This window comes from Hemicordylus capensis, chromosome 3 (assembly GCF_027244095.1).
Source record: "Hemicordylus capensis ecotype Gifberg chromosome 3, rHemCap1.1.pri, whole genome shotgun sequence".
Classification (NCBI taxonomy): Eukaryota; Metazoa; Chordata; class Lepidosauria; order Squamata; family Cordylidae; genus Hemicordylus; species Hemicordylus capensis.
The window spans coordinates 60,437,510-60,449,785 of record NC_069659.1 but is presented as its reverse complement, the minus strand read 5'-3'; the positions used below and the strand labels follow the sequence as shown (position 1 = coordinate 60,449,785).

Sequence of the window (12,276 nt, the reverse complement as noted above, 5' to 3'; positions counted from 1 at the left end):
TCCAATCTGAATAGTAGTAGTGATACAACTTTAGAGGCTTCTTCCACAGCATTGGAGCACACACTTCGTTAACTGGAATGTCAGACACTGTTTGCAACTCTGCTCCCTGGCAGTGGCTTCCATGCTGCCCAGCTTTACAGGAACAGTTTAGAACAGCCTGCCCCACTGCTAGAAGCTAACAAACATGTCCATAGTGAAGCAAAACATGTCCACTATTACATACCCTTGTGCAATCACACATCCCAACTCTGTTTACACTGAAAATTATGCAAGTAGTGTTGTGGTGTGCAAATATGCAAGGGTAAGTAGTAGCAGAGAAGTCTTGTTTCGCAGTACTGCGGGTGTGTTTGTTAGACACTTGTGGCAGTGTGGATAGTTTTGAAGCACCCTTGTAAAGCTGCAAAGCATGAAACCCAATATATTTAATGATTTAGAAAATATACTCTCATCCTTCAGTACTGTAGAACACAAAACATTCTTGTCTCTGGTGTGTTTCACGATGGACCAGTCTTTTCAGTAGTTTGCATACATGTATGGATTCTCTTCTAGCAAGCTAAATGTGTACATTAAACCAATAATAAAAAACAAGCAAGAGATGGTTTATACCTCTCTGGAGGATTCATCCATCTGATCATTTAAATCTTTGATCTTTTGTTCAAGTTCTTCCAAGTTATTCAGTATTATAATACGCTGTTCTTCCATCTGATTAAGCTCCAAGGCTCTTTGTTCATCACTTATGCATTCTGGTGTCTGCAATAAATCAATGTAACATACTTTTAAAAACAGACTTCTCACAACTGTGCATTTTCCTATTGCTCCCAGGGTACTTTCCTCTCTAGGTATTCACTAGAAAATGCCAGCAACAAAATTTTGTGTATGTTATTGTGTTTTTAAAGAACAAAAAGCATATAGGATTTTTGTTCTTTTTAAACCTTTTCTTCAAAAGTACTCCACCTTTCATATTCCACTCCTCCACTTACCTACTGGACATTATTTCCAGATACAGGAACTAGGATAAAAACTGTTTCTTGGTTGACATTATCCTGCATCAAAAATTCCTCTAAAACAGAAAGAGATCAAATTCCAAACTGATTTACATCCCCCCCACCCTCCCTAAATGTGACTATTTGCATAATGTCACATAAGTATTCCTCAGTATCAGAATTACATTCAGGCCTGGGTTCCCAGATAACCCTTTGCTTTATATTATTAAACCATATGTTCACATTCAGAATTGGACTGAACAATAAAATTTTGTAGCTGGAACTCTGGCATTTTAGAACAAAGAATGGACTTTACTAAAGTGATTGCTAGTTATTACCATAATATAACAGAAGATCCTTTCTAATGAATCGTGTATCTTACTAGCTCTAGTAATCCTAGCAGGAAAGCCTCTGTTTCGTTAGCATCCTGCTTGGATAACTCTGACACTACATCTTGGATTTCATCTTCCTAGTGGAGGATTAAAAGCAGGATATCTAGCTTAGGGAAAGCAAAGAACGTTCAAGATGAAAGAGACAATCCTTGAAAGAGGAGCTAGTGAAGACAAAGTGGCTACCTGTAATAAAACAGACTAACTAAGCATTTCACATAAAAGCTAAAAGCCTTCGGGGGAAAGTTAGAGGGAACACACTCTAATATTTTAAAATATGATTCTTACAGGGTTAAAAAGTAAATTATAAAACTATCTTCCTGTAAGAAAATGGTAACTCCATTCATCCACATATTCATAAGACAAACAGAACAATCTCATTTGTATTTGTTAGTTTACTCTCAAATAAGCCCAACAGATTCTGCTCTTACTGCAGAGCAGAAAGTAAAGATCTAGAAAATTGTTAGAAGCTATCTATAGCTTCTAACTATTGGCAAGAAACTATAAAATCAAAGGAAATATGCTGTGAGGATATAATCTAATGCCAAACTGAACATGTTTCTGTTCTTTATTTTCTACTTCTTTATTTTCTACTTCTTTATTTTGAAAAATCCGTAAAATTTATTCATTGAATCAACAATTATGACACAGAGGTGCTTTACATGAAGAGTGTGAAGCGCCAGATGGGGTTTGTGTGGTGAGAGTGGGCTTAGCCCACTCCTGCATCTGGCCATAGCTCCGTGTTAGCCTTGTTTAGGGGTGGGAGATCTTAGGTGGGCTAGCCACCGGAGAACCACTGGGCTCACCCACGAGCCCAGTGGTTTTCACAATTGCTCAAAACCGGGCTGGGCTCCCATAGCCCCGTTTTGAGGAATCATGTGAATAGCTTCACAAAATACAGCTGATTGGGTCTTCCAGGAGGCCAAGACATTGGCTAGGAGTGACAATACTCTCTGGATGGTGTTCTTGGCCTTCATAACTTCCAGTGATGCAGACCATGATAATTCCTCTAATATTTATACTACTTAGATTTAGATTCAGTCACCACTTCTCAGCAATACCTTTCATAAGGAATAAAACAACATATTCTTGGAAGTAAGCTTATGTACTAGCTTTTCCTTATCTCTGTAGCAAGCATAAAACCCATTCCTTGCAGCAGTCAAAAAATGCATGCCAATTGTTTTTGCTCCACTAACACATGTTGTTTTTGATAACGTGTAATAGTGATGGTTCTTCACTGCAGTCAGATTTATAGAATCAGGGAATCATAGACTTGAAGAGGGCCTTATAAACCATCTCGACCAACCTGGTGCTTGGTGCAGGATACCCAGAGCCAGAGCACCCTCAACAGATGGCTGTCCAGCTTCTGCTTGAAGATCTCCAGCGGGGGAGAGTCCATCACCCTCCTACGTAATTAGTTCCATAGTCAATCTGCTCTTATTGTAAACAAGTGTCTCCACTTGCCAGTCAATGCCATGAGAACTAAACAACCATCACTGAAATTAATGGAAGTTCCATTAAAATCCTCATTCAGCTCTATAAGGAACTCTCATTATAAGAAAGATTGCACCCCACACCATTGATTGTCTCTCTTGGGAGACTAACTCCACTAATGGGTTAGGTTTACATCAAGAGATGAAGGCTATAGCCCTTTCCAAGCATTTAAAATATGTGGATAAAGAAAGCGTAGTGGAGGAGGCTGTGCCTTACACACATTTATTTGCACATCCACAGAATACCCCAGCACATACAGCTGTACATATAGTGAGATTTTTGCATGCGACCAGGAACACTTCCAGGATTCTAGTCACATTTAGTGGTCCCCCACTGTGGACAGCTGTGGCACAGGACCCACATATTCTAATGAGCCACATAGGGCAGGGGCACAACTACCACTTCTTGTCACACTCATTATACAGGAAAGGGCAATGGACCCTGAAAAGAGCCTAGATGAAGATAACATCACAGAAACAGCAGGCCTAACAGTTGTTCACTGCTGCAAGAGCAGTATCTTCATGGTTCTCCTAACCCATTCTTACCAACAGCATACAGTGGCATCTTTCCCATAATGCCTCTGTGCAAACCGTTTAAAGACCTGATTGGTTATCATTTTCATGAATATTCCATTATACCGCAACAGCTCAACTGGGGACTGAGGGGCATGTTACATTCTAATTTCAAAAAAAAGTTAAGCAATATTGCTTACAACCAACATATCAAAACCTGTACTTCCTTCCTTCTAAACCTTTAGTTCTCTGTTAATCTACATGTTAAGGGTTTAAATTTACGATTTTCTTCATCTATTTATAACCATCATAAATTCTTCAACAGTTCATACAAAGACAGGTTTTGACTTTGCAATTATTATATACTCAAGTGAGGAAAACGGATTTAAAATTTACTGCATGTTATACCTTAAAAGAAAATTATTATAAGATGATGTATAGGTGGTATCTGACACTGAAAAAACTAGTGTTGGTGTATAAAAATGTTTCAAACAAATGTTGGAAATGTGGAGAATGTGAAGGAGCTCTCCTTCATATCTGGTGGTCGTGCAGGAGGGTAAAGGCCTTTTGGGATATGACATATAATGAACTGAATAAAAAATTTTAAATGACATTTTTTCAAGAGGTCAGAGTCCTTCCTGGTGGGAATAATTGAAGGAGAATTTCCTAGAAGAAATTTAACATTTTTTAATGTATGCAACCACAGCGGCCAGGATAGTTTATGCGCAAAAGTGGAAAGACACTAAAACACCATCGAAAGAAGATTGGCTGATAAAAATTTTGGAATATGCAGAGATGGCAAAGCTTACTACACTTATCAGAGATAATTTTGAATGCTTTAAAGAAGATTGGGAACCTTTTTTGCTTTATTTAAAGAATTATTTTCCCAATATGGACTTTTCAGCAGGGTTTGAAATACAGTAATAGCAGCAGGTCAGGTTGGGTAAAATCGAGTAGTATTGAATGCAGTTTGTATATTCTGAACTATTATAGCAATGGCTTATATGTAGGGATGTGCACGGAACCACGGAGCTACAGTCCGGCACTGGGGAGGGGGGGTTCCTTTAAGGGCGGGGGGGTGTTACTTACCCCTCCCACTGCTTTCCCCCCTCCAGCATGTGTATTCTCATTAGTAATCGGGGCGGCAGGATACCTCCCTGCCGTCCCTTTCCCCGCTTGCTGCAAAAGGCTTCAAGAAGCCTTTTGTGCTTGCGTACATCGCGCGCGCTTCACATCTCCGCGATGTGCACAGCCGCACGCACACGTTGTGGAGACGTGAAGCGTGCGCAACGTGCAAAAGGTTTCTTGAAGCCTTTTGCAGCCAAGAAGGAAAAGGAGTGGCAGGGAGGTATCCTGCTGCCCTGATTACTAACGAGAATATGCACACCAGAGGGGAGGAAGCGGCGGGAGGGGTAAATAACCCCCTCCCCTTAAAGGAACCCCCCATCCCAATCCATCTGAACCCAGAACCGCCCATATCCGGACCGGTCTGGAGGCCTGTAGAATGGCCTCCGGACCGGTCCAGGCACATCACTACTTATATGTGTAGTTATTGTGAACCGTGCAGATAGGTGATCTGAAAGTCAGTATGTATTTATGTGTAGAGTTAGGAAATGAATGTAATTGAATGTAAAAGTTATTGTAAAATGTAATAAAAATTTAAGAAGCAAAAAAACGCCAACAACCCCAAAACCCAACTTCACATATAGACTGATAGGGTCTGAGCTGTCAGTAACTGACCAGGAGAGAGATCTTGAGGCGTGGTGGACAGCTCATTGAAATTGTCAACTCAGTGTGTGGCAGCTGTGATTGTAAGCGCTCTGGGGACAGGGAGACTATTTAATTATTTATCTATATCTATATCTATATCTACCTATATCTATGTAAACCGCTTTGGGAGCTTTTGTTGAAAAGCAGTATATAAATATTCATCGTATATAAATATTTGCCTGATTAGTATTTACCAACTTATTAGGATGACAGGTCGGCATTAAGAAAAAGAGGACTGTGGCTCCGTACTCTTCTGTCTTTTATTACTGGCTATTGCCCTTGCGGTGGCCAGTGCAGACGATGTATCTGTCACACCAAGAGTGGGGCTGAGGACCAATGAAGTTCCTGGATGCCACTGTGAAGCACTCAGAATGAGAGAAGGGCCTGGTTCACACTTGCCCATGCAATTAGCCTGCACTACAGGAACTGAGTGTTCCCTGTTTAGTTGTTATTTATGGTGGCAGTTGACAAACATACTGGCCCTCCACTGTCATTCCTTGGAAGAGGCAGTAAGGCACAAACTGCTTTGGAACCTGACTCTGAGAATAAATGACTGCACTTCAGAAAGGAAACTGCAACTGCTCACTTCTCTGGATCGTTGCTACAAAGTAGACTACTCGTCACGCTAAACTAAAACATCAGATACACATTAGTTATTTGAACTTAAAACTTTAAGTATATCTTTTAGTAAAAGCACATAAATAGTGCTAATCTTAGAACAGAATTTCCAAACATTCATCCTACAGAATATTTTGCCATTACCTTTGCAATGATGCTCAGATAGGAAGATTCATTGACATTCTTCAGAAAAGCAGAAGAAGGAATAGGTGAACTTGTCCTGCTGTCATTTAAAAGTTTATTTGTTCTGGTCCCTCTAGAGGAAAGGAACCCCATAGCATTTTGGCCAAGGTCACTGAATTCAGAGAAATCAGAATCACTAGCAGTTGCTTGCAAGCAGTTTTTGAATCTTGTTTCTGGAGTCATCTGAGAATCTTCAAATACAGAATCTTCATCAGAAAGCTGAAGTTTTTCAAGTTCTTTATTAATTTTTTGCACATCAGCAACAGTTGTGACAGTGGCAGGATCACTGTCAGTTTTGGAATATTCTGCACATAGGTTAAGGATGGTCTCCAGCCGCTGACGTTCCTAATGTTGAAAAAAATAATGAAAAATATTAGAAGTGAAAGAAGGGATACATGAAGAAATCAACAGCATCCGGTTGTACTGAAAAAAGTCAAAGTCATGATCTGATGCTATAAAATTATGAACTGGAACATTGATCCTAATAAACACATGTACTGGGATTCAGAACCACCTTAAGTGGAGCAGCGGGGAAATGCATGACTAACAAGCAGAAGGTTGCCGGTTTGAATCCCCTCTGGTACTATATCTATAAAGGAAGATGCTGAAAAGCATCATCTCATACTGCACAAAAGGTGGCAATGGTAAATCCCTCCTGTATTCTACCAAAGAAAAACACAGGGCTCTGTGGGCGCCAGGAGTTGAAATTGACTTGACGGCACACTTTACTGGGATTCAATTATCATTTATTTAAATGAAGGTTACTTCATTTACACCACACCAAGTTACACCACGCATTTATACATTATACATCAACAAAGATATAACTGACATATTAGGTTTCAACTAGTTTCAGAACATATGTTTGGATTCCATTTCCACCCTAGTAAATAATACTAACTCTGTGCCTCGGGCCACCCCCACTGCCACTGCCTTTTTCTCCCCCCCCACCCCGCCAGCCAGCCAGCCCAAATTTCTGCCTGATTCTTGCCCCCCCCCCGCGCTTTCTGGTTGGTGGGTCGGCTGACTCACTTCTTCTCCCCCCCTTTCTCCACCCCCCCAGCGCTTTCTGGCACCTCCTTCCACCCGCCTGCCAACTCCCAGCAGCAGCTGCCTGCTCCCGGCGGCCAGGCCAGCCCACCACCACAGCAGCCTGCCAGCATCCCTATTTTCTCCCCCGTCCCTGTCACTATTCTATCCGGGAGCTGCTTGCGAACTCTCAAGAGAGCTGCCACACATGGGATTAGCGATGGGTACATTTAAGATAATTATATATAAAGATATTATTAAAATGCATTGTATATGCTATCTGAAATGTTTCATGGTGGATTGAAACTTGACAGAATAGAGAGTTCACCATACTTATGCAGTCAGAGTGGCCTGTAAAAGCATTAAACTACTGACAAAAGATAAAAGCTATAATCCTATACACATTTATCTGGGAGTAAGCCCCACTGGATATGGTGGGACTTGCCTCTGAGTAAACATGTCTTGAATTGTGCTGTAAATCTGTTTTAAAGTCAAGATTTTTCCTCATTTCCTGTCCTGTTACATGAAACATGCCAGTTACAGCTTCTTTACCCTTAAAAGTGAACTACTTTTAAGTAATTATGAACACCCACAGAAAACAATGATTAAACAGAACTTCAAATCTGCACAATTTAGGATTATAACATTCACTGTAACAAGCTCTTCTTAATGTCTGAATTCTATGAAAACTGGGGTGGGGAGGGGTGGAATAATTCAATTATGAGTACACCCTGTAAGTGATGAATGAATCACACCTGCTGAGAAATCCTGCAATATGAGTCTTCTGTCATGTCTGCATAAAAATACTTTGAACTTGTACAGTTCAAATAAATTACAAGATTGAGGCCATGGTTAATTTACAATAATATGGATGAGAGAAAGTGATAATTAATGCAAGTAGTTGCATAAAGAGGTAATTAATATATCATTGTACAATAAAAAGTCAGTTTTAAAGTTCAAGGTAGAGCCAGTACAGTTGCTCTGTTCACTAGTAACAAATAACAGTTTTTGGCAACTCTTGTCCTAGCTACAAAAGGGGAGAAAGCCTTACACAGCCAGCACAGATGTACTGAACTTCTAGTTTGCTTCACATTCAAAAATAAGAATATGCATGTACAATGAAAGTGGCATCTTATGCATGTTTGCTCAGAAGTAAGGCCCACTGAATTCCATTCGGCTTATGCTCAAATAAATGTGCACAGGATTGCTGTTCTAATTTAGGCAACCCCATATTTTTCATATATTTAGAAAACTTACAGAAAGGAGTCAAGCTCACTTTTTAATCTGTCTGAAAAAGCCATTTGAGCTTAACGAATCAAGTATTCTGTGGATCCAATAAAAACACTTGAAAATATACGTGGCATGAGCCTGATGTCCTCCCTAAAGGGTAAGATTACTAAATACTAATAAGCTCTGCACTCTCTTCTGAACTCTGCCTTCTCGTCACAATGTATTAATCTAGTTGAGCTAGCAGTGTAGTGTTACAGAACAAATGCACTATTTTTAATGATCCCCTAACTTGACTTCCCCTCCTTTTCCTCCACTCGTCTCAATTCAGGCAAGACAGTAAAGACAAAACAATGAAATCCTTGCACCTCAAAACTCCTTTGTTCCCTCCAGGCATGTTCTCCACAAGCTTCCAGCTCTCTCTTCATTTGCTTAGCCCGTATTTGCTCTCTTCCTCTTAAGCTTGTGTTCTTTGTGCAGGCAACCCATTTCTGAAAGCACCGCTTGACTGCTGGCCAGGAACTCCAACATTTATCCATCCTTTGAACAGGGGGACACTATGCTGGCACTTTTGCTACCTTTGCCACAACCGTTAAGAGCCGGGATAAACAATACTAGGTCACTGATCCACTCCCACATACAGCAACAGGATATGTTCGTTTTGGCATCTCTCCTCACCCACTCTTCAGAACACAGGACATATCAAATTGTATCCCGTATGACTACCGTTTACTTATAGTTTAGCTCAAGTGAAGGAGGTTAAGTTCTGTTAACTCTCTATGAACAAATTCTGAAAACATGTCTATACTATGTACCAAACTCTTGTCATCTGGAGTAAACAGGAGGCTTTGCAGAAAAATCCTATACACAGTTATCTGGAAGGATGCCCAACTGAACAAAGTGGGCATTCTTACTTCTGAGTCCTCATGCATAGGAGTAATCATGCACAGAATCCTCAACCCCTTAAAATAAAAATAAAACCTTGAGAATCTCATATTTTAGAAACTAATTGCCATCAATAGAGAAATACTTTTTAAAATAACTGCTGATACTTCAGATTCAAAATGCAGGTAGTCTAATGTGACACAGTTTAAAGGGATCAGATGGTTTTTAAATCAGACAATGGCAAGACTAAAAACAGGTTGTTGAGGAAGTTCACCTCAATGCCTGTATTTACAAGAATGCCTCCATGTCCAGTAACAAACATAGTTTCCTTTGCTATCATCACTGCTGCACAAGTAACAGGAGAATATGTTGCCTCATTTCTATTTCAATGTGTGCAATGCGGTATAAGAGCTTATGTACAGGAAGTTCTGTCGACTGCTATTTTGTGCTGTCTATTCTCATCAGTCCACTGGCTGCCAACTAGTTCCAATTTTATTGCACCTGCATTCTACAGTTCATACCATAAACTTGAAACTTCTTTTGCAAGTCAGGAAAATATAGAAATGGTACCGGAATCTAGGGGACTAGCTGGAATTAACGGTGCACACATCATCAAAACTTTGTTTTTAATTAGCACTATGTATTTAATAAAACTTCAAGTTGTCAAAATACTGTATACTGCTGTTATATAAAATCAAGGACCACTATTCACCAGTAATCGCTCCTCTGAAAGCCTAACTAAAATAAAGAGCAGTGTTCCCCTTCCCAGATGTGGTTGACTACGATGCTCATAATCCCCAAGCAAACGCCATTGCAGCTGGGGATGCTGGGAGTTGTAGCCAACAACATCTGGAAAACCTTGTTACAGGAAACACTGAAAAGGAGGTGTGCAAGAACTTCAATAAGTTCAGAGTGCTTTGCGTTGCATTGTATCCACACTATAATTTCTGCAGTACAAATCCTTCAGAGCATTTCTGAACCTGTGCCACTGGAATCACTGTGTACTACAGGATGGAATCTAATGTTCTTTTTCAGAGGTCCATGGCTACTCATAAAAGATAGTGTAGTAGTGCTCTTGAACCTGTACAGCCTCACAGCTCTGTACACCATCAACTTCTGTCCTCAAATGAATTTGAGGTTAAATCTATTGTTCTTTTAATGTGAACAGTATTCCAAAACAGAGAGGCAGATTTCCCGGTTTATCTTTGAAGTAAATCTCCTCAGTTCAGCTTATATATTTTTGATGCCTCGGTAGAATTCACCTGTTCTATTTGTGCTGCTATCATCATTATCATCATCATCTATCATGTCAGATTACCTTAGTCAGACTACCATATTTTCAAAGAGGCAGACATTAGAAGTAACAGAGAATTTTAACTATCCGGACATCTGCTGGAAGTCTAAATCTGCTAAGAGTGGGATGTCCAATAAGTTCTTGGCCTCCTTTGCTGACAACTTCGTCTTTCAGAATTTGGAAGAAGAAACAAGGGGTTTGGCTACCCTTAACTTAATCCTTATCAACAAGGACTAATTGTTGATCAAGTGAAAGTGGGGAAAATCCTAGGGGGAAGTGACCATTTCACCTCGCCTTGTGGCTATCAGATGTGCATGTGTTTGTGAGCAATTACAGAAAATGTATTAGTATGCAGTGGAATATCTTTAAAGTGTGTGTGTGTGTGTGTACAAAACACTGTACAGATCTCTGTACAACAGTCCACAACGGTGGGAAATATCTTGTTTGGGCTAAAGCACCATGCTGATCTGTTGTTAAAGATTATCAGGGTCACTACATGAATTAATACAATATACTGTATCTGCTGGTTGTCAGTGCTGGAGTAGTTCTTATCACTACTACTACTACTACTACTACTACACATACACACACACACTTGACAGTTTTCAGTTCCTTCAGAGTCAAAGAAAATTTTAGTTAAAGAGCACCATCTAGAGGTAAAACAGTGCACTCCCTTAAATAAGCAAACACTAAGGGATTTTATGCTACTTGGAGACAGGGACAGTCTTGTCAATTTCTCCTTCTCATTTTCACAAGCGGTTCATTTTCTAACTTCAAAATGTCATTAATTCAACATGTCATTAACATGTCATGTTTGAGGCACCCAATATAAAAAATAATATATAATTAATATATATTATTATTATATATTAAAATATATTATAATATATTAACAATTAATTTTCTTCTTCTTCACCACTTTCAGTAACAGATTCCACAGAAACAAGCATCACAAAGGGCCAAATTAATCTGTCACACATTGTGATTGCTTTTCCTAAAGATACATATTCTGAACTGCCTCTGACAAAATGAAATGATGTTGAATGGGTCAATAGCAGATGCTCATACAGAAAGCAGACATTCTGACACAGATGGCACTAATGCTGCATTGCAAAACTAACAGAACTAATCACAGTACAGCAATGTGTATTTCGGAGAGAGACTTCAAAGGTTGCTACAGTGAGCAAACAAAAACTACTGTAGAAGTGGCTTCTCTTGCCCTAGTTCCTGCCAGGCAAAGGGGTTTCTTCTTTCAGATGAGTATAATACTCCCAGGATTACTTGCAATGTTGACTTAGGGAGGCTTGTACACTTGTTCCTATCCCTCCTTTCCTTTCTGCTGCATGATCAAAAAGATGATTGTTTGCAGTGTATGTATGAGTGACATAAGGGGATTTGTACCTATGTGCTGGAATTCCAGCAGCTGTCTACATCTGGCCGCCTCCTTCCGTGTGAAGTGCAGTGAAAGATGCTGTAGTATCACTATGCCTGTCATGAAGTGTTCCGCACAAGATGGGCAGGGGGATCTGAGGCAGCATCTCACCATCACTGTCAAGGAATGCCTCCTTCCCTGCTTGGCCAACATGGGGACATCATCGGCATATTGCCCCATGGCTGCCAATAATGCTGCCCTGTATGGGAGATGAGCGAGTGGCTGGCAAGCGTGCCATGTCCTGTCCTGTTTGTTTGTTTTGCGGGCAGGGACTTGTGCTATTTGTGCTCCAGCTTGTGCTGAGTGAATATACGGTCCCGACTAAGTTATGCAGGCATAACTGGGATGTCAGTATGAAGGACTACAGGATTTTTCTGACCAGCATTTATACTTTTACATTTTTTAAAGATACCTATATTTTATGTACTAAGCCTGGGCTGTCAAACTGCTGGCCCATGGG

The 12,276-nt window shown here is 40.2% G+C and overlaps 1 protein-coding gene across 12 annotated transcripts in view; it reads right to left on the bottom strand.

The window, feature by feature from the left end:
- Positions 1-12,276, bottom strand: part of PHLDB2 (pleckstrin homology like domain family B member 2) — a 119,535-nt gene that overhangs the window by 63,209 nt on the left and 44,050 nt on the right. For 11 of the 12 annotated variants that reach the window (XM_053307927.1, XM_053307925.1, XM_053307926.1 and 8 more), the window contains 2 exons: positions 5,911-6,294; positions 607-750 (listed from right to left, as the gene is read on the bottom strand). In XM_053307927.1, coding sequence (XP_053163902.1) covers positions 607-750; positions 5,911-6,294 — 528 coding nt within the window. Of the gene's footprint in view, positions 1-606; positions 751-5,910; positions 6,295-8,573; positions 8,883-12,276 lie in introns of those variants that run through there. The other variant, XM_053307933.1, reaches the window with a different exon arrangement.